The sequence below is a fragment of the Aotus nancymaae genome, unplaced genomic scaffold, assembly GCF_030222135.1.
Source record: "Aotus nancymaae isolate 86718 unplaced genomic scaffold, 86718_ANA_hifiasm-v0.15.2.pri h1tg000076l, whole genome shotgun sequence".
NCBI classification, from domain to species: domain Eukaryota; kingdom Metazoa; phylum Chordata; class Mammalia; order Primates; family Aotidae; genus Aotus; species Aotus nancymaae.
This window is the reverse complement of record NW_026988491.1, coordinates 12,306,822-12,334,814: the sequence shown is the minus strand read 5'-3', so window position 1 is coordinate 12,334,814 and position 27,993 is coordinate 12,306,822. Positions and strand designations below refer to the sequence as shown.

At 53.3% G+C, this 27,993-nt stretch overlaps 2 protein-coding genes across 7 annotated transcripts in view; one reads left to right on the top strand and one right to left on the bottom strand.

Moving 5' to 3' along the window:
* The window catches only part of ANKRD54 (ankyrin repeat domain 54), a 31,941-nt gene extending 20,750 nt beyond the window's left edge, over positions 1-11,191 (top strand). For 3 of the 6 annotated variants that reach the window (XM_064368031.1, XM_064368030.1, XM_064368029.1), the window contains exons 2-8: positions 2,455-2,502; positions 6,987-7,080; positions 7,872-7,943; positions 8,567-8,614; positions 8,689-8,813; positions 9,026-9,133; positions 9,734-11,191. In XM_064368031.1, the coding sequence (XP_064224101.1) occupies positions 2,482-2,502; positions 6,987-7,080; positions 7,872-7,943; positions 8,567-8,614; positions 8,689-8,813; positions 9,026-9,133; positions 9,734-9,808 (543 nt within the window). In that variant the 5' untranslated portion in view covers positions 2,455-2,481 and the 3' untranslated portion in view covers positions 9,809-11,191. Of the gene's footprint in view, positions 1-1,511; positions 2,503-6,981; positions 7,081-7,871; positions 7,944-8,566; positions 8,615-8,688; positions 8,814-9,025; positions 9,134-9,733 lie in introns of those variants that run through there. The other 3 variants (XM_064368032.1, XM_012458925.3, XM_064368028.1) reach the window with 2 other exon arrangements.
* A 9,500-nt stretch (positions 11,192-20,691) lies between these two features.
* GALR3 (galanin receptor 3) lies at positions 20,692-22,821 on the bottom strand. Its single transcript, XM_021668761.2, has 2 exons — positions 22,437-22,821; positions 20,692-21,454 (listed from the first exon to the last, which is right to left on the bottom strand). Exons 1-2 carry the CDS (start codon positions 22,793-22,795, stop codon positions 20,707-20,709), a joined length of 1,107 nt encoding a protein of 368 aa, XP_021524436.2. The 5' UTR covers positions 22,796-22,821; the 3' UTR covers positions 20,692-20,706.
* Positions 22,822-27,993: the final 5,172 nt, after the last annotated feature.

The window sequence follows — 27,993 nt, the reverse complement described above, 5'->3', positions numbered from 1 at the left end:
AGGGGGGGCATGCGCGAGCTCCCGGCAAGGGAAGGGGGTGTGCCCGAGCTCCCAGCAAGGGGAGGGGGGTGTGTGCATCTGAGCTCCCGGCGAGGCAACTGGCCTTATAGGAATGACTTGCTTTGAAGGAAAATATAAGATTACGTGTGTAACCAACTGACAAAGAGCTTCCTTGTAAATCATTTGCAATAACTTGAGGCTGGCAGAACAACTCAGTCTTGCTTTGCAGATGATAGACCTGAGGCCCAGTGGGGTTAACTAGCTTGCTCAAGGTCACCCTGCGACTACAAGCGACTACAAGCAACAGAGAGGACATCAGGCTCCAAAAGTCTTGGAGGATTTGCAGGAGCATGTGGCCTTCGTACTAGCTGTGCCTCATTTCAAGTTTGTCCTTGTTCCCAGAGCACTTTTTTTTTTTTTTTTTTTTTTTTAGGTGGAGTCTTGCTCTGTCACCCAGACTGGAGTGCAGTGGCCTGATCTTGACTCACTGCAACTTCCACCTCCCAGGTTCAAGTGATTCTCCTGCCTCAGCCTCCTGAGTAGCTGGGATTACAGACACGCACCACGATGCCCAGCTAATTTTTGTATTTTTAGTAGAGACGGGGGTTTCACCATGTGGCCAGGCTGGTCTTGAACTCATGACCTCGTAATCTGCCTGCCTTGACCTCCCAAAGTGTTGGTTGGGATTGCAGGCATGAGCCACTGCACCGGCCTTTTTTTTTTTTCTTTTTAGTCTTGCTCTACCACCCAGGCTGCACTGCAGGTGGTGCCATCTCGGCTCACTGCAACCTCTGCCTCCTGGGTTCAAGCCATTCATTGCCTTAGCCTCCCAAGTAGCTGGGATTACAGGTGTGCACCACCACATCTAGCTAGTTTTTGTATTTTTAGTAGAGACAGGTTTCACCATGTTAAGTTGATTTAAATTAGAACTTAACCTAAAATTGAGAAATGTCCTTTCTTTCCTTCCCTTCCTCCCTCCCTCCTTCCTCCTCTTTCTTTCTGTCTTTTCTTTTTTTTCTTTCGTTTCTTTCTTTCAATGGAGTGTTGCTCTCTTGCCCAGGCTGGAGTGCCATGGTGTGATTTCAGCTTCTGGGCTCAAGTGATTCTTGTGTCTCAGCCTCCCAAGTAGCTGGGATGATAGGCACGCACCACCACACCTGGCTAATTTTTATATTTTTATTTATTTATATTTTTTATTATTTTTTGAGATAGTCTCGCTCTGTTGCCCAGGCTAGATACAGTGGCACAATCTTGGCTCATTGCAACCTCTGCCTCCCAGGTTCAAGCGATTCTCCTGCCATAGCCTCCTGAGTAGCTGGGATAACAGGCATGCGCCATCATGCCTGGCTACTTTTTATGTTTTTAGTAAAGATGAGGTTTTTCAGTTTATCAGCCAGGCTAGTCTGAAACTCCTGACCTCATGATCTGCCTGCCTTGGCCTCCCCAAAGTGTTGGGGTTACAGGTGTGAGCCACCACAACTGGCCTATTTTTTTTTTTTTTTTTTTTTTTTTAGAGAAAGTTGCACTCAGGCTCGAGGGCAGTGACACACTGTTGGCTCACTGCAACCTCCGCCTCCTGGGCTTAAGTTATTCTCCCACTTGAGCTTCCCGAGTAGCTGGGACTATAGGCATGCACCACCATGTCCAACTAATTTTTTGAATTTTAGTATAGATGGGGTTTCACCACGTTGCCCAGCGTGGTTTCAAACTCCAGAGCACAGGCAATCCACCCACCTCGGCTTCCCAAAGTTCTTGGATTACAGGCGTGAGTCACCACACTCAGCCATTTTTGTATTTTTAGTAGAGATGGAGTTTAACCATGTTAGCCGGGTTGGTCTCAAACTCCTGGCTTCAAGTGATCCACCTGCCTCGGGCTCCTAAAGTGCTGGGATTACAGGTGTGAGCCACCATGCCTAGCCATCATGGCTTCCCCCCCCCCCCCCCGACAGAGTCTCACTCTGTCACCCAGGCTGGAGTGCAGTGGCGTGATCTCAGCTCACTGCAGCCTCCCCCTCCCAGCTTGAAGCCATTCTCCTACCTCGGCCTCCCAAGTAGCTGGGATTATAGATGCATGCCACCACATCCAGCTAGATGGCTTGCTTATTTATTTATTGAGACAGAGTTTTGCTTGTTGCCCAGGCTGGAGTGCCGTGGTGCAGTCTCAGCTCACTGCAGCCTCCACCTCTCGGGTTCAGGTGATTCTCCTGCTCAAGCAATTCTCCTGCCTCCGCCTCCTGAGTAGCTGGGATTATAGACACACACCACCATGCCTGGCTAATTTTTGTATTTTTAGTAGAGACGGGATTTCATCATGTTGGCCAGGCTGGTCTCGAACTCCTGTCCTCAGGTGATCCACACGCCTTGGCCCCCCAAAGTGCAGGGATTACAGGCGTAAGCCACCATGCCTGGACTATGGCTGTTTTTTTAAACTGACATCTGTTACTCTCCTCACAGCTCTAAAGAGACTGAGGGACTCTGCCAATGCCAACGATGTGGAAACAGGTGAGTGTGCACAATGGGTCCAGCTACAGAGACCCATGGGCTGGTTGGGGAAGGAAAAGACCAGATAATCAATACATGTGAAGGCAGTCTGCCAGCTCCCCTCCTTTAGCTGCCAGGTGATCATCTACACGGAGCCACCACTTTCAGCTGCTCAGTGAGACTGTGGTAGTTACAGGTCAGGTGGTTCTCAGCTTGTTTAGTTACATGAGCATCTGAAAGGCATGGGCAGGGCTCCTAGAAGGACACCACTCTGGTTTTTGTTCTTCTCTAGTGTTCACTAGTCAACAGGGCAGTATTAGTATCGAAGGTACAAGGACAATTTATACTACAAGAAAGTTCATTTTATTTTACTTATTTTTTTTTTTTTTGAGACAGAGTTTTGCTCTTGTTGCCCAAGCTAGAGGGCAATGGCGCCATCTCGGCTCACTGCAACCTCCGCTTCCCGGGTTCAAGCAATTCTCCTGTCTCAGCCTCCCAAGTAGCTGGGATTACAGGCATGTGCCACCACACCCAGCTAATTTTTGTATTTTTAGGAGAGACGGGGTTTCACCATGTTGGTTGGGCTAGTCTCAAACTCCTGACCTCAGGTGATCCACCCACCTCAGCCTCCCAAAGTTCTGGGATTACAGGTGTAAGCCACCACGCCTGGCTTCATTTATAATTTTTAAATTTGTTATATGGGTCTCACCATGTTGCCCAGGCTGGTCTCAAATTCTTGAGCTCAAGCAGTCTTCCCACCTCAGCCTTCCAAAATACTGGGATTACAGGTGTTAACCACTGCACCTGGGAATAACCAGTGTTTTGTTTTGTTTTGAGACAGGGTCTGGCTCTGTCACCCAGGCTGGAGTGCAGTGTTGTGATTTTGACTCACTGCAACCTCTGCCTCCCTGGTTCAAGTGATTATCCTACCTCAGCCTCCCCAGTTGCTGGGATTACAGGCACCCACCACTATACCCAGCTAATGTTGTATTTTTAGTAGAGATAGGGTTTTACCATGTTGCCCAGGCTGGTCTTGAATTCCTGACCTCAGGTGATCCACCTGCCTTGGCCTCCCAAAGTGCTGGGGTTACGGGTGTAAGCCACCACGCCCAGACTCTCATCAACTTTTTCTTGCCATTTTTATTCATTTATTCAGCCAGTCTGCATCATTAGTGAAGCAGATATTACTTGCATGACACTATGTTTGATACCAAGGTTATAAAGATAAACAAGAAATGTATAGTATAGGCCACACGCAGTGGCTGACACCTGTAATCCCAGCATTTTGGGAGGCTAAGTGAGGCAGGAGCATCACTTGAGGTCAGGAGGTCCAGACCAGCGTGGCCAACATGGTGAAACCCCGTCTCTACTAAAAATACAAAAATCAGCCAGGCATGGTGGCATGTGCCTGTATTCACAGCTACTCGGGAGGTTGAGGCAGAAGAATCACTTGAACCTGGGAGGTAGAGGCTGCAGTGAGCTGGAATCGTGCCACTGCACTCCAGCCTGGGCAACCAAGTGAGACTCCATCTCAAAACAAAAAAGTACAGTATAGTTGGTGAGGAAGGACATAATGTGATACTATTTCCAAAATAAAAAGCAAAAACACAAAAATGTAAAGTTATATGTTTAGTTGGAGAGATGTAAATTTTGGAACCAGAAAAACATGAGTTTATATTCCAGCTTTGCCTCCTGTTATCTGGGTGAATGTAGCTTAGGTCCTTTTTAATTTCTTTGGCCCTAATTCTCCTGGTCTATAAAATGGATTTGACACATTGCTAGGTCATTGAGGGGCTTAGCAGTCAGGTACCTAATGTGTGGCTGCTGCTCAACGTATGGTAACAAATACTGGAAAATAGCACAAGATGTTAATACTAGAGGAACAGGATGAACAGCGCACTGAGTGGTATGGAAGAGGGAGGGGCTCACTCAGCTTGAGGAGACAGCTGAATTCCTGGAGAGGAAGCTATCTGGACTTCACTGAAAGGACTCAGGTTCTTCAGAGGCTTGCTGGGGAAAAAGACTAAAATGTCTGCTCTAAAATGGCATTTGGCAGCAATTTTCTCCATTTTAGCTGGACATGTACATTAGTACATAATGCCTCACATTTATTGCACATCCCTACTTTTCAAAGAAGGAATTTCATATCCATTATTTTCATCACAGGAGCTCTGGAAATTAGCAGGGCAGATATTCCCATTTGCTAGTGAACTGGGACCCAAATCTAGGCCTTTATACTCCTAAGTCAGTCTTTCCACTGTCCTATGGTGTTGGCAATATACTCCTTTCTCATTCTTATTTTTTTCCTCTATATAATTTCAAATGACCTGTCTTTAAGTTCAGAGGTTCATTTTTCTGCTTGATCAAGTCTGCTGTTGAAGCTATTATATGTTTTATTTCATTCATTGACTTCTTCAGCTATAGGATTTCTGGTTTTTTGCTTTTCTTTTTTGATACAGGGTCTTACTTTGTTGCCTAGGCTAGAGCAGTGGTGTGATCTTGGCTCACTGCAACCTCCGCTTCCTAGGTTCAAGCGATTCTCCTGCCTCAGCTACCCAAGTAGTTGGGATTACAGGCTCCCACCACGTCTGGCTAATTTTTTGTATTTTTTTGATAGGGATGGGGTTTCACCATGTTGGCCAGCCTGGTCTCGAACTCCTGGCCTCAAGTGATCCACCCGCCTCAGCCTCCCAAAGTACTGGGATTACAGGCATGAGCCACTGCACCCAGCCAACCTCTGCCTCCTGGATTCAAGTGATTTTCCTGCCTCAGCCTCCTGAGCAGCTGGGATTACAGGTGCCTGCCACCATGCTTGGCTAATTTTTTGTACTTTTAGTAGAGACGGTGTTTCACCAAGTTGACCAGGCTGGTCTAAAACTCCTGACCTCAGGTGATTCACCCGCCTTGGCCTCCCAAAGTACTGGGATTACGTGTGTGAGCCACCACACCTGGCCGGAATTTCTTATCTTGAATTGTTTTCCTGATTTTGCCATGTGTCTGTATTTTCTTATATCTTACTGGGTTTCCTTAGGATTATTATTTTGAATTCCTTTTCTAGCAATTTGTTGATTTCCTTTTTAATGAGGTCTGTTACTAGAGAGTTATTTTGAGGTGAGAGTTAGAGGTGTCCTTTTACTTTTTATTTGTTTTTTTTGAGACAGAGTCTCCCTCTGTCGCCCTGGCTGGAGTGCAATGATATGATCTCGGCTCACTGCAACCTCTGCCTCCTGGTTCAGGTGATTCTCCTGCCTCAGCTTCCTGAGTAGCTGAGATTACAGGCACGTGCCACTACGCCCACCAAATTTGTGTATTTTTGGTAGAGATAGGGTTTCACCGTGTTGCCCAAGCTGGTCTCGAACTCCCGACCTCAGGTGATCTGCCCACCTCAGCTGCCCAAAGCTCTGTGATTACCAGGCGTTAGCCCCCATGCCTGGCTTCCTTTTTCATGTTTCTTGTGTCCCTGTGTTGATGTCTATGCATCTGGTGGGATGATACCTTCTTCCGAATTTTCTAGAATGTCTTTCATAGAGAATGACTTTCATCTGCAGTTGGTTTTTAGTGTGATGGTTGGAAAGAGCCTAGTGACTCTGTTTCCAGGTAGGTGCAGTAGTATAGAATCCATGTAACTTCACAGCTGTGTTCAACCTCAGCAATAACTGTGGACTCCTCAGTAGTCTAGGCTATAGAAGTTTATGGCAGTAAAAGTGTTCCTTAACATCCTTGGTGTCTTCTTGTTTCCCCACAATGGGGAGACTTAGCCAAGGGGAATCCCTCTTGGTATCAGGGTTGATACAGTCTATAAGCAGCTGCAGCCATGCTGGGTTCCACTTATAGGTGCTCAAAGCTGCTATGGGGCCAGAGCCCAGGTTTCAGGGTCTTGTGAACCTACTGTGGCACCTGGGTCTTGGGGTACACATGTGCTCTGTGGTAGGGTTGGATGTAGGTTGCCCTCAGCCAGGATCTGTGACTATGAGGCACTCTAGCAACTTGGGCCTGGAGGGGGTGGGTAGGGCACAGCACCAGCCTCCTTTCTTTTTTACTTAGCTTAGCTTGGGACTTAGTCTCTGTGGCTCCAGAACCTGTGCTGTCTGCCCTAAAGGGCAGCCTGCCAGGAGCAAAGCATAGGCCAATAGCTTGGGCAGCTGTTAGCAGCCAGAATGGATGTGTATCCAAGCTGAGGTCAAGAGAGGGGGCCACAGTCTATGCTAGGGATTCCTGTGACCCTAGGATTTCTTACCCTGAAGGCCAAGAGCCTCCAATGTTCTCTCACTAGGCATGTAGTTTGAGCACCCAGAATCCATGGCCTTCAGTTGTGCCCTCAGAAGAATAAGTCCCTTAACATGGCAGTCCCCATGGGACCAGCATCCAGGAAGGGCTGCTTTCCTATGCACTGTTGATGTCTAGAGGCACCTCTGAGCCTCCCTCTCCACCCCTCAGGTCTGCAGCTTAGCTAACATTGCCGCTTTCTCCCCCTCCCTCCCTCCGTCTTGGTGGTGTCAGTGCAGCAGCTGCTGGAAGATGGCGCAGATCCCTGTGCAGCTGATGACAAGGGCCGCACAGCTCTACACTTTGCCTCCTGCAATGGCAATGACCAGATTGGTGAGTCCTGGAGAGGGAGGAGGGAGAGGGGCTGGGCAAGTAGTGTCTCTGCAAAGGCCCTGGGGGAGGAGCTGCTGTCTGCACAGCCTTGGGATGCCCAGTTGTTCTGGATGTAAAGAAGACTTGGCACTGCATTTTTTGTATTTTTAGTAGAGACAGGATTTCTCCATGTTGGCCAGGCTGGTCTCGAACTCCTGACCTCACGTGATCCACCCACCTTGGCCTCCCAAAGTGCTGAGATTACAGGCGTGAGCCTGAATTAGTTTTTGTATATGGTGTAAGGCTCAGCCTGGCCTTCCTGTATAATGTCTGGGACCCAAGATACCTTCCTGTGCATCCCTCTGGGTATTGGCAGACCCCAATGGTACTACAGCCCACCCCTGGGGTGAACCCGAGACTGTCCAAGAGGGAGAGGTTATCCATGGAGCTCAGCATCTTTTATTGACTTCATTCCCACCGTGGTGCTTGGCTGTGGGAGGAGCAGAATATGCCCTGACAAGCCTTCACCAGGAGCAGCTGCTATTGGAAGAATATCACTTAACCCTTAAAATCTCATTCCCACACCTGCATAGGCGAAGAGGCCCTCCCCAGATCCTCAGTTCCTGGCCCTCGGGGACTTACACATGAACCCTGCTAAGTGAATAAGTTGAGTCAGTGAATGAAGTAACATAGCAATCCGTGCTTGCATTCAGTGTCTCCCACTCTGAGCCAGCCTCTTTAGCTAGGTTAGGGGTTCAGGGTCCAGGCGATGGAAGCCTCAGACAGCTCTTCTTGGGTTTGCCTGTTTCCAGTGAAGCTACTCCTGGACCACGGGGCTGATCCCAACCAGCGAGATGGGCTGGGGAACACGCCACTGCACCTGGGTAAGCATGTCAGAAGTCACTAAGACAACTTATGTGCAGCACAGAAAGGCTCTTTAGAAGAAGAGCTTGGGGCCCTGCATGCTCCCAGCAGTATGTCTGAGTATCAGAGAAGATCCTAGCCTGCACTCCCAGGGCTGCACTCCCCGGCAACATGTGTCCCATGGGTTTTCCAAACATTTAGCAGTTGGCTGTGACCTCGGCAGAGCCAATTTAGCAACCGAGGTTAGCTCAGCAGCACTCAGCATTGTGACTCACAGTGACGCAGATCCCATCTCCAGGCCTGTTTCCTCTGCTGTACAGGGAGGGAGTTGAACTTGACTGCCGAGTCCTACCCAGCTGTTGCCTTGGCGATACCTTCTCAGTAGGCATAACTTGGCACAGGCACCTGGGAGACACAGCCCTGCTCCCACCAGTGGAAACACGGAGCCAGGCTCTGGTGGTCCTGAAGTTTTTTTTTTTTTTTTTTTTTAATAAAGATGGGGTTTCACCATGTTGGCCAGGCTGGTCTTGAACTCCTGACCTCAGGTGATCCACCCACCTCGGCCTCCCAAAGTGCTAGGATTACAGGCTTGAGCCAACGCGCCCAGCCAGTCCTGGATTCTTAAGTTTCTGTTCTTCCTCAGCAGCCTGCACCAACCACGTCCCTGTCATCACCACACTGCTACGCGGAGGTATGTGGTTCCTTCCCCTCTGTCCTCTCCCTCTCCCCACCCCCAGAATGCTCACCTCAGCTGCTACCTTGCAGGGGCCCGTGTGGATGCCCTGGATCGAGCTGGCCGCACATCCCTGCACCTGGCCAAGTCGAAGCTGAACATCCTGCAGGAGGGCCATGCCCAGTGCCTGGAGACTGTGCGGCTGGAGGTGAAGCAGGTGAGTCCTCCTCCTTTGTGGAGCCCATGGCACCGAGGCAGCACTGGACAGATGCTGCCCTAACCACAGACATACCTGCCTCTGGCCCCAGGGCTCCTGGGTTATTTCCCACTGACCCTAGTTGACACCTGCTCCACTGTGCTTCTTGGAAGCAGCATCAGCCTGCCTCCCTCCCTAGGGGCCCAGGCAGCTCAGCTCACCCTCTGTTCCAGATCATCCATATGCTGAGGGAGTACCTGAACCGCCTAGGGCGGCACGAGCAGCGAGAACAGCTGGACGACCTGTGTACCCACCTCCAGATGACCACTACCAAAGAGCAGGTGAGCCGCAGCCACAGGCCCAGACCCAGGGTCAGTCCACCCTGCTCCGATGCCACCAGACACTCGTATCAGAAAGAAGCTGTAGGCTGGGGCCAGGCGCAGGGGCTCATGCCTGTAATCCCAACACTGTGGGAGTCTGAGATGGGAGGATCGCTGGAGGCCAGAAGTTCGAGGCTGTAATGAGCTGTGATTGCCACTGAACTCCAGCCTGAGTAACAGAGCAAGTCCCTCTCAGAACATGCAGAAAAAGGCAAAAATTATTATAAAAACAAACAACAACAACAAAAAACAGAGCAAGTCTCTGTCTCAAAAAAGTCGGGGAAAGAGGCTGTGATTGTGGGGTTGCAGCTTCAAAGCCTCCGTTCACTTCCTTTGAAGCTGCCAGTGGCTAGTGTGTGTTCATGGCCCTGCCCTCTAGGACAGCCCTAGGCCACTGGTGCCAAGGACTAACCCTTGGTCAGCTGCTGCATAGTCAGAAGCCACCACATGCCCTGGGAGGAGACACCATGCCTGTGTTCTGTGCCTGTGGTATTGCAGAAGAGACCCAGGGGCCCTGGCACTCCCCACCCCCCATAACAGAGCCTCCCTTCTGTCCTGCAGGTGGATGAAGTGACTGACCTCCTGGCCAGCTTCACCTCCCTCAGTCTGCAGATGCAGAGCATGGAGAAGAGGTAGCAAGAGCGGCTCCCTGCCTTCCTGCCACTGCCCCACCCCTGCCCCACCCCTGCCACACTGCTCTCTCAGTACCAAGAAAAAGGCCGACATCCGGGACTTGGAGCTGCACTTGTCTGGTGAGGACCTTGCCCTCACCTGCAGATGCAGTGGGGCAGAGATGCTCTCTCCATGGCCTCAGAGCTGCTCCAGTCCCAGTCTCCAGCATCTCTGTAGACAGGGACCACTGCTCCCAGCTTCTTCCAGTTCCCACAGCACCAGACCAGCCTCTGCAGCTACACTTCAGCTCTGCAGACCTGCGCTGTCCCAGCAGACCTCACTTGCCCCATGGCCTTCATGGCACCCTCCAGGCCTCAGACGCTTCTCTGTGTTCCGTCCCAGCTACAGGCTTGTTGCAGTCAGCAGGTGTGGACTTAGGCAGGCACCCTCTGGCCACGGGAACTGGGTAGGCCCCTTAGCTGGTCCTGTGACACTCACCAGCACTTAGACACGTCACCAGACTTCCTTTTCTTTCTTTTTTGAGACAGTTTCGCTCTGTCACCCAGGCTGGAGTGTAGTGTTGCGATCTCAGTTCGCTGTAGCTTCCACCTCTCGGGTTCAAGTGATTCTCCTGTCTCAGCCTCCCAAGTAGCTGGGATTATAGGTGTCCACCACGCCTGGATAATTTTTTGTATTTTTAGTAGAGATGAGGTTTCACCATGTTAGCCAGGCTGATTTTGAACTCCTGACCTCAAGTGATCCACCCGCTTCAGCCTCTTAAAGTGCTAGGACCAGAGGCATGAGCCACCGTGCCCGGCCTGTCACCAGACTTTCAAGGAGATACTGCGATCAAGGCAAGGTTTCTCAACCTTGATGGCGAGTTTCTCTGGTTGGAAGGGGAGGGTTGGTGTGTCCTAAACCTTAAAAATAAGGTTCCTCCCAGTCATTGAAACACCAAAACTATTACACCGGAGGGTGGAGGGAATAGTTTTGCAGCCTAGTTGTGGTAGGCCAGCAGTGGCTCCCAAAGATGCCCATGTCCTAATCCCAGGAACCTGTCAACCTTACCTTATGTGGCCAAAGGGGCTTTTCAGATGTAATGAAGTTAAGGATCTTTGGCCTGGAAGATTATCCCGGCTGGTCCAGGTGGGTTTGATTCCTCACCCAGGTCCGTATAAGAGCACAGCAGGTGACAGGAGAGCAGGTAGGAGGTGTAGTGATGGAGCAGCAAACTGGAGTAGGGCAGTGCAAGCCACGGACTGCAGGCCACCTCCAGAGCCAGGAAGCGCATTCTCCCACCGAGCCCTGGAAGGCGCCGGCCCTGCTTCCACCTGGACTGGCTCAGTGAGGCTGGCATTAGAATTCTGGCCTCCAGAACTCTAAGGGAATAAATTTGTGTTATTTTAAGTCTCTAAGTGTGTGGTAATGTATTGCAGCAACAACCAGCAACTAATACCATAGGGAAGCTCCAAGACTCACCTTGAGGTTTTCAGTTCTGTCAGCAGAACTGAAACCACCCCCGCCGCTGCAGGAGCGCCAGTCCTTTGCTGTGGGCCATGGATAGGCAGAAGGAAGCACGCCCTCATGGCAGAGGTCTGCTCAGGGGAAATCCAGGAGAAGGCGCTGCCAGACCCCGCCCTGCGCCGAGGCTTCTGATGGCGACTTTCTCCAGGTGATTAGTCCATGTCGCGCCTGGCTCTGCCCTACTCTCCCTCTCACCAAGTTGGAATCCCTGGCTACTTTTCAGAGTAGTGTGTTCCCCAACCCCAGCTTGCTATGGCTCAGATCTGCATTGAACTCATAGAACCAAGCCCTGGAGGAAAAAAGTCTGTCTGTGGGTACAAGATGGAGGATAGGCCTGTCCCCAGTGCCCACCAGGTTGGCAGGGCTGGGCAAGGAAAGTGTTGAGGTGGCCGCAAGCCTGAAGAGAGGCAGCAGAGGGAGCTGTGGGGAGCACCCACGGAACTCAAGCTGCTGCCTGAGGGAGGTAAGGGAGGAGTGCACCCCAGTGACATAGGAGGTCAGAGGTGCAGTCCTGGGGTAGCTTTTCCCTCACTTCCTGCCATGTTATTCTGATCCCCTCCAGGTGAGCCTGCCCACTCTGGCCCCAGGGTTGCCGTTGTGCCCAAACAGCCCCCCCATGGCCATGGCCCCAGGAGTGGGGCTGAGCAGGAGGAGTCCAGGACAGAGGAGAGGCAGGGGCAGGAGGGAGTGGCTCAAACTCCAGGAGGGGGGCCTTCTCATGGGTCCTGCTTGCCAGCCTCCCCTCTCTCACCCGAGCTAATCACCCGGGGAAGAATCTAGGTAAGGTTTCTCAACCTCAGGTCCAAGGGATTCAATTAGTGAACCCTTAGGGTGGTGTGAGTCCCTGAAATTATGCAAGGTTTTGTGTGGAGAGCGTGCACATGCGTTTCTGGGAAAAGGGTCCACAGCTCATTCTTATTCTCAGCAGGCTCCACACTCAAAAGAACTCTGGCTACAGAGCTGTGGGAGCAGATAGGTGAGAGCCCGCCGGGGACACTCCTGAGACCGCTGTTCCCTAACCAGGCTGCTTGGTATTTGCAGAGCTGAGGGTTAGGGCATGCTGGGACTGTGAAATTGCCCTGAGATGACTCACAGTCCTCAGCTGGGAAGCAAGGCTTGTGTCTCCTGCAGTGTCCTCCATCCCTGGAGCCATGGAGCCAGGAGAAGCGGCCCTTGCGGCAGGTGAAGGGTCTATGGTTGACACTCTCCCTGGCCACGTAGACAGTGAACGAAAGGCTTGACTGTAGGTGGCTTATAGGTCAGTCATCAAACACTTGCCAGACAGCCATGTAGACAGCCAATCTGCCTCACCCTGTTTCCAGCCAGGATATTTCCCATAACTCCAATTGTGTCTGAAGAGCCAGCCAGATAAAGTTGGCTCCAGACACTGGAGTGAGTCAGAAAACACCAAAGTGGTTCCTGAGCTGGCTGGACTGGGCCGGGGCAGGGTAGAGAGCTCAGCTGAGGTTGTCCTCGCAGGGGTGAGTTCTGATGGTTGCTGGCTGCTCTGGGAATTACTGAAGAGTCGGGGAGGTGGGGAGGAAGGCTTAGGAGATGGCAGGAAGAAGAAACTTGCATTTGTTGATTTTGCCTTCTGGGTTAAGATCCTTTGCTTTATACCTCATGTTTCTTTCATGGTAGAAATATTGGGCCAGGTGCTGTGACACATGCTTGTAATCCCAGCACTTTGGGAAGTCAAGGCGGGTGGATCACCTGAGGTCAGGAGTTTGAGGCCAGCCTGCCAACATGGTGAAACCCCTTCTCTACCAAAAATACAAAAATTAGCCAGATGTGGTGGCGCACACCTGTAATCCCAGCTACCAGGAGCCTGAGGCAGGAGAATTGCTTGAACCCAGGAGGTAGAAGTTGCAGTGAGCCAAAATTGAGCCACTTCACTCCAGCCTGCACGAAAGAACAAGACTCTGTCTCAAAAAAAGAAAAAAATAAATACTTAGTGCTTGATATGTGCTAGGCAGTGTTCTAGGTGGAAGAACAACAGGAAATGGAAGGACAAGCTCCCTGCCCTTGCCTATCTGGCAAACAGTGGAAAAAGCCTTTGGAAAGAAATAAATACAGATCGTCACAGCTATATTGTAAGATATGTGGCTGCCGGGTACAGTGGCTCATGCCTGTAATCTGAGCACTTTGGTAGGCCGAAGTGGGCAAATCATCTGAGGTTGGGGGTTCAAGACCAGCCTGACCAACATGGAGAAACCTCACCTATACTAAAAATACAAAATTAGCTGGGCATGGTGGCATATGCCTGTAATCCCAGCTACTTGGGAGGCTGAGGCAGGAGAATCGCTTGAACCCGGGAGGTGGAGGTTGCGGTGAGCTGAGATAGCACCATTGCACTCCAGCCTGGGCAACAAGAGTGAAACTTTGTCTCAAAAACAAACAAACAAACGATATTTGGCCTTGCCCGGGCACCATGGGAGGCCAAGGTAGGTGGATCACTTGAGTCCAGGAGTTCAAGACCAGCCTGGCCAACATGGTGAAACCCTGTCTCTACTAAAAATACAAAAATTAGCCGGGTGTGCTGGCAGGTTCCTGTAATCCCAGCTACTTGGGAAGCTGAGGCAGGAGAATTGCTTGAGCCTGGGAGGTGGAGGTTGCAGTGAGCCGAGATCGGGCCACTGTACTCCATCCTGGGCAACAGAGTATCTCAAAAAAAAAATAAATAAATAAATAAGATATGTGGCCTTGCTGCCTTTTGTAGGTGAGGAGGAAACAGACAGTCACCCAGCCAAGCAGCTGGGCTAGAACCTGGATCTATCCCCAAAGTACATACTGTTTCTACCATTCCATTCCCAAAATTTAGAACCTTCTCACAACCAGTTTCCAAAACATTTGTTGAGCTCCTACCATGTGCTAGCTGGGACTATATTCAAGCCCTTTGATTTACTGTTTGTAATAAAGCATTAGGTAGCCTGTGGTGTTTTTTGCTCTCCTTCCCTATCTTAGAGATAAAGGAAATTGAGGCTGAGAGAGAGAAAGTAACTTGCCAGGCAGCTGGTGAGTGGGGCCCAGCCCAGGTCTCGCATTCTCTCTGCCAGGTTTCCAAAGTGCAATGTCCCCAGTGCTCCCGGGACACAGCTGGTAGGAACCGACGGGCCTTACCAAGTGAATGCCTTGGTCTCTGGCCAGTAGGCATTCCGAGGGACAGGGAACGTCCTGAGCACCAAGACCCGCACCTGGTCACCTGAGGAAAGAGAAAGGACTACACAGGATCGAGCTGAGCTGGGTGTGGAGTGGTCCTGGAGGGTCTTGGTGAGTGTGTAGGGGACCAGCATGAGCCAGGCCACAGAGCAGGAGGACAACCAGAAGACGGTCTGAGAAAACTACTGGATCCAGGAGGGTTCAAAGCTGGCCAGAGAGGGAGGTGGCACAGGCTGGGAAGTCCTGAGGTCTGAAGATTGGCCCTGGCAGGCAGAAACCAGGATGCAGGGCAGTTACCTGCATCCTGGGGCCAGATGCATCCTTAGCCCAGAGCAGACACTGAGGTTTCTGGTTCTAGGTGTGACCTCAGTCTGGGGAAAAGCCCCTACCCCCACCAGGACCACCTGCTCCCCAGACTACTTCAGATGCTGAGTCCAAGCTGGGGTAGGAAGATAGACTGAAACCTAGGGTAATCCCGACAAAGTCCCTGGTTCCCTCCATCCATGGGGCTGAAGGGGAATTATAGCCCGAACCCCTATGTTAGCTCCCAAACTAACACTGAGCCCTCAGTGTCCACAGGGAGATACAATCAGCACACTTTCCACGTGGGGAAACAGGCTCAGAGAAGCGCAAGAGCCCTGCCCGATGCCCCAGGTCCAGACCAGGGCTCCAGGCCCACCGTGTTTTCTTGTCCCTGTGCCCAGAGGGCAGCAGCTGCTCTGACCAACAGACCCAAGCCTGGCAACTTTCACCAGCTTTGGAAGCCCAGGAGGGTGGCCCGTGTCCACAGATGCACTTGGCAGTGAAGCGTGCCCAGAGGGACAGAGGCAGTTAAGTCACACCTCCTCCACTAGATTGTGAGGGCCTCAAAGGAGACAAGGATCTGCCTGAGAAAGCCCTTGAGACATCTCAGGAAGCTGGGGGCAGACGGTGAGCAATCTGGGGCGCTTTCCCTCTGGATGCATCCGCAGTGCCTGGAATGAAGCCTGGCTCAGACTGAGCTCAGCTGTGCAGGTCACTGAGGCATGGAGAGGTCACAGGTGCCAAGCGCAGTAGTCTGGATTCAACGCCAACAGCATGGCTGCAGAGTCTCTGCCTTACCCCTACACCACCTGCCTCTCAGAGTTGCCCTTGCAGGCTCATCGGATGCCCAGGACAGTGCCCTCCCCTGCACCACACCCAGCCAGGATCAAGGAAGCTTGGGGAGCCTCAGAGCACCCCTGGGTATTCCAGCCTAATTCTGGCATCCCTCCCCCCATCACCCTTTCTGCTTAAACCTCGCCCCCTACACAGACCCTGGGCCTCTTAACTTGGCACCAAACAGATGCCTCAATAAATCAGAGCCTGATCTTCTTGAGCCAGAAGCAATTTAACTCCCTGCTCAGCCTCTCCCTCTGGCCTTGTTCCATCTTGCATTCAGCCAGTGGCTCACAAATGAGCCTACGTCAGGGCTGAAGAAGTGGTGTTCATTAATAGGAAACCTTAGAGTCATTAATTGGTGTTTATTTCCCCAGATGCACACCTCGAAGTTGACAGATGATGTCAACTGTCAGCCCAGGCAGAGGAGGGGTTGGTTAACTTGCCTGCTCTCTGCAGGGCTGGGTTGCAGCCTTGCCACGGTGGCTGCCTAGACTGGGGTGAGGGAGATGAGGAGGTCACCTTCTTTGCATATGTCAAATTCCTCCCTGCCCCTCAACCAATTCCTTCCTGCCTCTTCTCCCATGGCTTCCATTAAAGACCATGGAACTGAAATCAGACAAGCCTGAGTTAAGCCCCTGTTCTATTTCTGGCTAGCTGTGATCTTAGGCAAGCTACTTAATCTTTGAGCCTCAGTTTCTCCATCTTCAAACTCTAAAGCTGATGAGGAATAAGTTCCAGGGCCACGTGAAATGTGGCACATACTCAGAGTACACCACTAGTCCGTAGGCACCCCCACCATGACCCCCAAAACTGACCCCCTCAGTTATCCCCACTGCCACCCCCTAATAGTCCAAGCCAGAAGTGTCATCTGGGACACCTCTCTCCTCTTTACCCTCCAACAGTCACCAAGTCCTAGCAATTGTACTTTTTTTTTTTTTTTTTTTTTTTTAAAAGATGGGGCTTCACCATGTTGGCCAGGCTGGTCTTGAACTCCAGACCTCTGGTGATCCACCCACCTTGGCCTCCCAAAGTGCTAAGATTACAGACGTGAGCCACGGCGCCCGGCCACAATTGTACATCTTAAGTGGCTGACTCATCTGTCCATGTCTCCCCACCACTTCCAATGCCTTGATGTCTTCATCTCTGGATTCCTACACCAGCCTCCTGACCGGTCTCTCTGCCCTAGTCAGCACACTCTGTACTTCCTCCCCACGAAAGCCTGCCTGGGCAGCCAGAAAGAGCTCCCTAAAGAATAAATCTTTTTTTTTTTTTTTTTTTTTTGAGAAAGAGTCTCACTCTGTCACCCAGGTTGGAGTGCAGTGGTGCAATCTCAGCTCACTGCAACCTCCACCTCCCGGGTTCAAGCAATTCCCCTGCCTCAGCCTCCCTGATAGCTGGGATTACAGGTGCATGCCACCATGCCCGGCTAATTTCTGTATTCTAGGTAGAGACAGGGTTTCACCATGTTGAGCAGGCTGGTGATCTTGAACTTCTGACCTCAGGTGATCCACCTTGGCCTCCCAAAGTGCTGGGATTACAGGTGTGAGCCACAGCACCCGGCCTCCTAAAGAGTAAATCTTAAGTCACCCTTTTGTTCAAAACCTTTCAGTGGCTTCCCATTGCCCTTGTGACAAAGTAGTCTCAGTTTCAGACAGGATTATAGAATCCTTCAGGACTCCACGCACCTCTCCCACCTCCCTGCCCCAGTCCCTGGGAACATGACCTGCACATGTGCTCCCGTGTCTCCCTTCCCCACCTGCCCTGGGAGATTCCTGCCTCAGGACTTGGCTTTGGCTCCAGCTCCTCTGGAAAGTCATTTCTGGCTCCCCACACTGGGTTAGGGCTTCTCCTCTAGGCTCCTCTGTCTCCTGTTCTCTTTCTTGTCTGCAGAAGAGCCCTGGACCTAGCAGGCGCTCATACATGAATGCTGCAGGACTCTCCTTTTTTTCTGAGACAGAGTTCCACTCCAGTCGACCAGGCTGGAGTGCTATGGCGAGATCTCAGCTCACTGCAACCTCTGCCTCCCAGGTTCAGGCAATTCTCCTGCCTTAGCTACTTATAGCTGGGGTTACAGACACCTGCCACCATGCCCACCTAATTTTTGTATTTTTAGTAGAGACAGGTTTTTACCATGTTAACCAGGCTGGTCTTGAACTTCTGACATCAATGAACCACCACACCCAGCCAGGCCTCTTAAGAGGTTTACGCAAACAGGAAGGTGAGAGGGTTGTAGAATCCAAACCTCCTTCCAACTAAGAAAAGTGCCTTTCCAGGTCCCCAGGCCTTCTCCAGGTGCAGCCCTACACTTGGCACAGGGCTCAGATCATGAGGGTTCTCTTAGGCCCTGGGGGGCAGTGGCCAGGTATCGTTCAGCCTCTTCTCTGACCCTCTTGCCTGCCTTGAGCTCTACTGAACACACAGTTATCTCCCAAATTATTATTATTACGACCATCTGCTCTTCGCAGTGTTTCATTACCCCCCAAAGCAAACCACAGAGCCTCAGGAACCAAGCCCGAGTCCAGCAGCAGGCCATCCATCTTCCTGCCAAATCCACAGCAAAAGTATCTTCCCAGTCCTAGGCCAGGCCTCGCGGCTTTTTTCAACAGAGCTCACGGAGCAGCCTCTTTACAGGTGTCCTCACTTCCAAGAAGGGCCCAGGAGGACCCACCCGATCTGAGTCCTCTGCCAAGTCTAGGCCTCCATCCCAGCCTCTACACAGCAGTCCAGCGGCTTTCTGAACTCACATCTGATAGGGCCCCTCCTCTCCTGAAAACCTTCAGTGACACTGCCGTCTGCCTGAAGGATGAAGCTCCTGCCCTCCAGGCGTCCCCTGCCCCAGCCTCTCCCTGCTTCGGCTGCAGGAGCCACTTACTGCCCTGCAGGTCCCCTGCCTTGCACAGGCTGTCGCTCCACCTGGCAGGCCCCTCCCCACGTTTCTCCAGGAAAATCCACATCAAATCTCACCTCTGGGCTGGGCGTGATGGCTCACGCCTGTAATCCCAGCACTTTGGGAGGTCAAGGCCAGTGGATTGCCTGAGGTCAGGAGTTCAAGACTAGTCTAGCTAACATGGTGAAACCCTGTCTCTACTAAAAAAATAAAAAATAAAAAAAAAAATAGCCAGGTGTGGCGGCATGCGCCTGTAATCCCAGCTACTAGGGAGGCTGAGGCAGGGGAATTGCTTGAACCAGGGAGGTGGAGGTTGCAGTGAGCAGAGATTGCGCCACTGCACTCGAGCCTGGGCAACAGAGCAAGACTGTCTCAAAAAAAAAAAAAAAATGTCACCTCTGGGGGTCCTGCTGGGATTGCCCGGAAGGCAGGAGCTGCTTCCTCTGTGGTCTTTCTGAATTGCATGTGTTCTGTCTCAGCACTGTCCTTTTTTATTTTGTATCTGGCTCTCCAGCCAGACTGAGAGCTCCTGGAAGGCAGTGACCATGTTGGACTCATGCCATCACTGATCCCGAAGCCTCGCTTAGGATGGGTGCTCAGGGAAGAAGGAATGGAAGGGTCATGGGTTCTGGCCCCTGCGTCCTCATGTATCAAGTGTCAGTTACATGCCTACTATGTGCGGGCCTGGACTGTCCCCATTGGTTCGTGGGGTTTTTTTGTTTTGAGACAGGGTCTCACCTTGTCACTCAGCCTGCTGCAATCTTGGCTCATGCCACTGCATTCCAGCCTAGGCAGCAAAGCAAGACCTTGTCTCTAAAAATAGTATTTATTAAGCAGGTACTATATGTCTCACACGTGCTACATTCTTTGTCAAAACAGCTTTGCAAAGTAAATACAATTAACCTCATTTTTTAAGAGTTGGAGTCTTCTTTGTCGCCCAGGCCGGAGTATAGTGGTGTGATCTCAGCTCACTGCAACCTCCACCCCCGCCCCCCGGTTCAAGCAATTCTCCTGTCTCAGCCTCCAGAGTAGCTCGGATTACAGGTACCTGCCACCATGCCCGGTTAAGTTTTGTATTTTTTGGAGAGATGAGGTTTCACTATGTTGGCCAGGCTGGTCTTGAACTCCTGACCTCAGTTGATCAGCCCGTTTCTGCCTCCCAAAGTGCTGGGATTACAAGTGTGAGCCACTGAGCCCAGCCTTTTTCTATTCAGTGTCTTTCTTCTCCACCTCTGGGGCATCTCCTCTCAGCTTCCATGGTTTTTCTTGGTTCTTCCCGATTCTTTTCAAAAACTCTATCTCCCCACACCTGACTGGGTGCCCTGAAAACCTCAGACCTCTTCCTTAACAGACTTCTGTTCCAGGGCTCAGGCCAGCCAGTCCAGATGGGCTTCCCCTGGGCATAAAGTCATGGATGCATTCCCTGCTTCAAACGCCTTGTGTTATTCCATTTGGTGCCCCTGGCTCGGAATTGAGCCATGCTTGGCCTCCAGCTGGCCTCCCAGTGGCTCCTTCCCTCCCTAGCCCCACACAGAGCTGTGGAAGTCTGTGGTGGTAAAAACCCAATAATTAACCAATAAATCAGTCTCAATGATTTCAGATCCACCCACCCTCCTCCCACCTGCCACTAATGTTGTTAGCTTCTGGGCTGAGGCCTGAGACCCTGTAATCTCAGCTACTCTGGAGGCTGAGCTAAGAGAATTGCTTGAACAGGTGGGGCAGGGGCGGAGGTTGCAGGGAGCTGAGATCATGCCACACTCCAGCCTGGGCGACAGAGAAGACTCCCTCTCTTTTAAAAAAAAAAAAAAAAATGGGGCTAATCATATTTACTTTGCAAAGCTGTTTTGACAAAGAATGTAGCACGTGTGGTCTCAAATATCAGCCAAATTACCTGTTATTAAATTATCTAGGACTGGGTAGGTAATTACCTATTACCTGGTAGGACTAAGCAGGGCCTAGAAGGTGTCGCCCAGTTGGAAGGATGGGCAGAGGGACTGCCAGGCTGGCTACAGGCAGGGTCTGCGGGCTGTGCTATTTTGACACCCAGGGGTGTCCGCTGAGCTGGTGCTCCACCATGGAGCAGGGACAAGTCGCTCCACTCAACGCTCCTCGGAGATGTGGTGGTGTTGCCCCATCCCTGGCCTGGTGGCGTCCCGCCCTCGGAGAAGGGAAGTGAGACAGACGGACACCAGCAGAGTCCAGGCGGCAGTGTTTATTCCGGCCCTCGGGCAGCCTCACCATCGCAGGCGGGTCCCTCCCTGGGCTCCGGGCCCCAGACGCCGCCCGCCAGCAGCCTCCCGCGAGGCCGGGCATCTCCGGGACAGCCGACAGGGCCCGAGGACACGGGGCGGACGCGACGGAGGGCGCGGCGGGCGCGGTGGCGGCGTCGGCGGCCGCACGGCCACAGGCGGCGGAAGCGCGCGCGGAAGTGGCGTGAGGCGAGCGCGTAGACGAGCGGGTTGAGGCAGGAGTTGGCATAGGCCAGGCAGTGCGATGCCAGGCGGCAGGCGTAGGTGGCCGGGCTGAAGGCGAAGCGGCCGTACCAGAAGCACAGGATGAGCGCGTGGTGCGGGCCCCAGCAGAGCGCGTAGAGCGCGGCCACCGCCAGCATGGCACGCCCCGCGCGGCCCGTCGCCCTCCGCCGCGCCTCGGCCGCCGCCGCACCCGCGGGTCCCACGGCGGCCCACAGGAAGCGCAGGGTGCTTCCGTAGGCCAGACTCACCACGGTCACGGGCAGCAGGTAGCCGGCGGCGAAGGTGGCCACGTCCAGGGCGCGGCGGCGCGCGTCCTCCCAGGCGGGCACGCAGAGCTCCAGCGCGCCGTAGCGCACGGTGCCGTAGTAGCTGAGGTAGGGCGCCGAGAAGAGCGCCGCCAGGAGCCACACCAGCCCCACCGCGGCGCGGGCGTTGCGTGGCGTGCGCAGGGCCCGCGAGCGCAGCGGGTGCCGCACGGCCAAGTACCTGCGGGAGGCGCCGAGTGAGCCCGGGCCCACGTGCACTCTCCGGCCCGGGGCCTGCGGCCCGGCGCGCTTCCTCTCAACCGTAGAGGAGGTGGCGGGGATTAAGGGTATGAACGCACAGGTGCTTAGAGCAGTACCTGGCACCTAGCAAGGGCGAGATCCCGGTGAGGTGTTATTTCTAGAATTATTTTATGGATGCGTCAAATGAGGCCCAGAGAGAAGTGAGTTGCCCAAGATCATCAGCTAGGGAGTGAGTCTGGCTTTGACCCCAAGTTTCAAGCGGTAGAAGCAAATGTGCGCACAGCTGGACCAGGTGCGGGCAGTTAGAATATAGCTGGGCCGGGGGTGGGGGTGGGGAGGGAGGTGGCTCGTGCCTGTAATCCCAGCATTTGGAACGCTGAGGCAGTCCGATCACCTGAGACCAGATGTTCGAGACCAGCCTGGCCAACATGGCGAAACCTCATCTCTACTAAAAATACAAAAAAATTAGCCAGGCGTGGTGGCAGGCGCCTGTAATCCCAGCTATTAAGGAGGCTGAGGCAGGAGAATCACTTGAACCCGGGAGGCAGAAGTTGCGGTGGGCCAAGATGACGCCACTGCACTCCAGCCTAGGCGACAAGAGCAACATTCCGTCTCAAAAAACAAAAACAAAAACTGATGAACGCATTCGTGAGCTTCTTTTGGCATTCATTTCACGCTTACAGAGTACTTGCTATATGCCAGACCCTGGGCTCCCACTTGAGACTCAGAGACATCCTCCGGAAGCTCACAGTGGAGGAAGGGGAGGGCAGAACATTCCCCTCAAGCGTGCTCTGCAGGTGTCCAGAGGCTGCTTGCGAGAGGCCAGCGAGCTTTCCTTCCCTCCCTCCCACCTCCCTTTCTGGTTCCCTACTCTCTCCTTCCTAAGGCCAATGAGGATCTGTTCAGGTCATCCCCCCTCACCCCGCGCAGCCCGGCCCAGCCAGGCCCCAGGCACAGCGCACCTGTCCACTGAGACAGCAGCCAGCGTGAAACTGCTGGCGTACATGGTGAGGTAGATGAGCAGGTGCACAACCTTGCAGACGAGGGCCCCGAAGAGCCAGGCATCCAGCGTGTAGATAGCAGCCTGGAAGGGCACGCAGCACAGGATGAAGCAGAGGTCAGCCACCGCCAGGTTGAGGATGAACAGATCCGTGGTGCTGCCGGCCTCCTGCCAGGCACTCGGGCCAGGCTGCAGGAGCACGGCCAGCACCAGCCCATTGCCCACTGTGCCCAGCAGGAAGATTAGGGCAAAGACCACAGGCACTGCCATGGCACCCACGCTCCCGGGGCTGTCCAGTGAAATGTTCTGGGCATCAGCCATCTCTCCCCATCAGACGGGCACCTGGGGAAGAGAAGCTGGGGTCCTCAGGCAAGAGCCCCCAGTCCTGGTTGCTTGACCCTGGGGTCCAGCTCCCCCCACCCGGGTCTGGTCAGGTGTTCTTTGCTGGAAGCTCATGGGAGATGGAGGAGGGGAGGGCAGAGCCAAAGTCATCACTGAGTCCCACTGTATGAGCAAGCTCATGGTGTTCAAGGGGTGGGAGTTCCTAAAGAACACCCCTAGAGTCCTGCCTGGAGGGCTGCCTAGGTATTTGAGGGACACTTTCAACCCACGAGGCTGGCTAAGGCACAAGCGAAGTAGGATGAAGACATGGCGATGGGGTAGGGGCCAACCCCAGAAGCTGGTATATTTCCTTCTCAGTGGGGATCTGAAGCTCAGGGGAGACCCTGGGACATGGGTTCAGGGTTTTCTCTGGCTACAGGCTGTAGTCTCAGCAAAACATGGGTAACATCCCTGAGTCATTGGAGACTCCAGTATAGTGAGATCAACACAATGGCAAAACTGGGAAGATCATGTAGGTCACTGCTCCCTCTGCACATAGGGACATCGAGGCTCAGAGAGGGGACATGGGAGGCTAATATCACACTCGGAATGGCAGCTCTGGGGCTGTTGCCACCCTGGTATCTCGCCTTCAAAGCTAGAGTGCTCATCTGATAACCTGTAACAGGTGGTTCCTCTGACAACCTGTGTGCGTGTGCATGGATGTGTGCGCACACCACGCCCATGCTCACCCCCGTCCCACTCTACAGCCCACATCTCCTACTACCTGTGGATCCCCTTGCAGGCTTGGGACCACTGGGGTGATGGGACAAATTAGGGGAAAGGGGGGCCAGGCAGGGAGGAGGCAAGAAAGGCAATGTCTGCCCCCACCCCAGCACCCAGCATGCAGTAGGTCCCCGAAGCCCAGAATGGGCAATACCCACCTCCACCCTGGGCAGTGGACTTGATCCTGGGTGGAACGGCCAGGCTGGGTGGGCCTTCTGGTTCAGCAGCTGCCCCTCGGTGCCTCCCTGCAGGTACTGGTCTGCTTTCTACTTCTCCCCCTTCGCCTTTAAGGCCCCTCCTCTCCTCTGCCCCCTCTGCTGAGCTGGAGTTGGGCACTCCCTCTGGAGTAGCCACTAGCCACTTCCTCCTCAGTCTCTGATTTCCCCCAGGTGGCAGTCTCTTCTGCCTGGCTCTTCTCTGCCTCTCTGCGTTGCTGCTGCCTTTTCTTCTCTCTGCAGCGAGTAACCCATTGATCTCGCTCTCTGTGATTTGCTTTGTAGTTAACCCCTCTCTGGCCAGGGCCCAGCCAGTCCCTGGCACTCCCACCTCCTGTGGCCCAGCCTGATGACTCCACCCCCTATCCCTGCCCCTCCTTGCTTCAATTCATGTTTAGAAAGGGTTTCTAGGCCGGGCATGGTGGCTCACGCCTGTAATCCCAGCACTTTGAGACGCTGAGGCAGGCAGATCACTTGAGGCCAGGAATTCGAGTCCAGCCTGGCCAACATAGTGAAATCTCTTCTCTACTAAAAATACAAAACAGCTGGGCGTGGTGTCGGGCACCTGTAATCCCAGCTACTCTGGAGGCTGAGGCAGGAGAATCGCTTGAACCTGTGAGGCAGAGGTTGAAATGAGTCAAGATGGTGCCACTGCACTCCAGCCTGGGTGACAGAGTGAGAGTCTGTCTCACAAAAAAAAAAAAAAAAAGAGGATGGGCGCAGTGGTTTATGAATGTAATCCCAGCACTTTGGGAGGCTGAGGTGGGTGGATCACAAGGTCAGGAGTTCAAGCCCAGCCTAGCCAACATGGTAAAATCCCATCTCTACTAAAATACAAAGATTAGGCTGGGCGCAGTGGCTCATGTCTGTAATCCCAGCAGTTTGGGAGGCCAAGGTGGGTGGATCACCTGAGGTCGGGAGTTTGAGACCAGCCTGACCAACGTGGAGAAAACCCGTTTCTACTAAAAATACAAAATTAGTCAGGCATGGTGGCGCATGCCTGTAATCCCAGCTACTTGGGAGGCTGAGGCAGGAGAATCTCTTGAGAGGAGAATCACCCAGGAGGCGGAGGTTGCAGCGAGCCGAGATCACGCCATTGCACTCCAGCCTGGGCAACAAGACACAACTTCGTCTCGAAAATGTAAAACACAAAAATTAAGGCCGGGCGCGGTGGCTCACGCCTGTAATCCCAGCACTTTGGGAGGCTGAGGCGGGCGGATCACGAGGTCAAGAGATCGAGACCATCCTGGTCAACATGGTGAAACCCCATCTCTACTAAAAATACAAAAAATTAGCTGGGCACGGTGGCGCGTGCCCGTAATCCCAGCTGCTCAGGAGGCTGAGGCAGAATTGCCTGAATCCAGGAGGCGGAGGTTGCGGTGAGCCGAGATCGCGCCATTGCACTCCAGCCTGGGTAATAAGAGCAAAACTCTGTCTCAAAAAAAAAAAAAAGAAAGAAAAGAAAATTAGCCAGGTGTGGTGGCAGGTGCATGTAATCCCAGCTACTCGGGAGGCTGAGGCATGAGAATCCCTTGAACCCGGGAGGCGGAGGTTGCAGTGAGTAGACATCGCTTGCACTCCAGCCTGGCAACAGAGCCAGACTGTCTCAAAAAAAACAACAACAACAACAAACAAAAAACGTCTATTATGGCCTGGGGTGAAAAGGATGGACAGAGGGGGAGGGACTTGATGAGTGACCTGTTAGGAGCCTCTCATCTAGGCAAGAGTCAAATAAGTGATTAAGGCTTGGTGAATGACTGTGTGATTCCGTCATGGAGTTCTGGCCTGAACTGCGTGGAGAAGGAGGGGCCACATGGCCAAATGCCTCCAGAGGGTTAGGGAGGCTAGCACCTGGGGAGCAAGGTACAGTGGATTCAGCAATGAGAAGGCTGCTGGTAAACTGGACAGGTGTCTGAGGGCAAAAGGCAGTCTAGTTAAGGAAGGGAAGGGAGAGGTGGAGGGACTGAGTAGTGTGTTTAGAAGCTGGGGATAGGGAGCATCAAGGGGAAGTAAGGGGAGAGAAGACAGTGTGAGGGGCACTGATGGAGCCAAGACTCACATTCCAGGCTGGAGGAGCTAGGGTAGATGCTCAGAACTAGCTGCTCCAGGCTGGGCGCGGTGGTTCACACCTGTAATCCCTGCACTTTGGGAGGCTGAGGCGGGCAGATCACTTGAGGTCAGGAGTTCAAGACCAGCCTGGCCCACATAGTGGAACCCCATTTGTACTAAAAACTAGCCAGGTATGGTGGTGGATGCCTGTAATCCCAGCGACTCAGGAGGCTGAGCCAGGAGAATGGCTTGAACCCGGGAGGCAGAAATTGCAGTGAGCCGAGATTGCACCCCTGCACTGCAGCCACAGCCTAGGGGATAGAGCGATACACTGTCTGGAAAATTTTTTTTAAAAAGCTCCTTGCAGGTCCCATGTTTTTCATAAGGGCTCAGAGGTGCCTCTCTAAAGTCCGATGTCACCCACTTCAGGTGCAGAAAATCCTCGATTTTTGGAAGCAGAGACTCATGGAATGGAAACTATTAGGAATCTGATCTAGACTTGCAACCTGAATTCAGAACCTTCAGAATTGAATTAATTCAGAATTGAATTGCCTCAGCCCCCCTAAGTAGCTGGGATTACAGGAGTGCACCACCACACCTGGCTAATTTTTTATAGACATGGTGGTTTCACCATGTGGGCCAGGCTGGTCTTGAACTCCTGACCTCAGAAATGAATTGCCCTCTGTGTTCTGCCCCCAAAGTCTGTTGGCTTTGGATTGAATATAATTCAGAATTGAATTGCACAATTGAATTGTAGACTCTTTTTTTTTTTTTTTTGAGACCCCCCCCCCTTTTTTTTTCTGGCCTTCTTGCCCAGGCTGGAGTGCAGTGGCTCGATCTTGGCTCATTGCAACCTCTGCCTCCCAGGTTCAAGTGATTCTCCCGCCTCAGCCTCCCGAGTAGCTGGGAGTAGCTAGGATCAGAGGCGCCTGCCACCACACACAGCTAATTTTTTTTGTTTTAGTAGAGACGGGGTTTCACCATGTTGGCCAGACTGTTCTTGAACTCCTGACCTTAGGTGATCCACCTCCCTCAGCTTCCCGAAGTGCTGGGATTAAAGGCGTGAGCCACTGCACGCGGCCGTAGACTCTTAGGATCCCTGAATAAGGACACTCAGCTTGGTGGGATTTTAGAACCTTTGACAGAGCTGCAATCACTGCCTGAAAGAAATGCACCCTTAGACTCCCAGAAACCTGCACGAAAGTGCATGCCTGAACCCTGGAACGGGCTGGAAAGCACCTGAGATTCATGACAGTTTGTCCTCCTGGCCCTTGGGATCTCCCCAGGGTCCTTCTTGGCCTAGGGCAAAGAGCTCCCAACAGCAGCAAGGCTAAGCTGATATGAGAGCGGAGGTGGAGGGAAGGAGAAAGGACCAAGCGACCATAAAGAGCGTGGTCGTGGGGTAGACAGGCCATCATGGCCCTAGACCTTGGCTGCTCCCGGTGCCGTCTCCTCCATCCACTCCTACTGCTGCTTCTGCTTAGCTGCGGCCCTGAACCTCGTGCGCGACGCAGAGAACAAGGACATTGCGCCCTTGGAGTGGTTCCCAGAGCCTGTAATTCTGCAGGACGCAGACTTGCAGCCGATCCACGGCCGGCAGTCCTACCCCGCGCAGCCCCCCCAGCTTTGTCGTGGGCGGCGGGCGACTACCCGTGGGAGGCCAGGCCGAAACACGTGCACCCAGAGCTGCTGCTGCGCCTCCTACGGACCTCTCCTGGATGACTGCGGAGGAAGCGAGGCGATGGACCCGGGCTGGTGCAGCAGGACGCGCCGAGCCGCGGGTTGGCCGACGGCGTGGGGCGCTACTGCGGCCAGCTGCCCCGGGGGTCGCCGCGCTGCCGCTGCCAGCCCTGCCAGCCCCGCAGCGCAACGCCAGCGGCGGCTCCTGGGAGCCGCAGGAGACGACGACGCACGTTCTGCGCCGCTGTCTGGACTTCGCCTCGTGCCGCCTCACGGCGGTCTGGGTAGGCCTGGGCCCTCTGTTCTGGCCCAGCCAAATGCGCCACACGTCAGCCCGCGGCGCTCAGCATGACCCGCCGGCTTGCGCAGACCACGCTCAACAAGCTGCTGGCTTGGCATTACTGGTTGAGTGCCGGGCTGCCGCCAGGCTGCATACATCCCCTGCAGCAGAGCGCCTGGCGCCACGTGCCC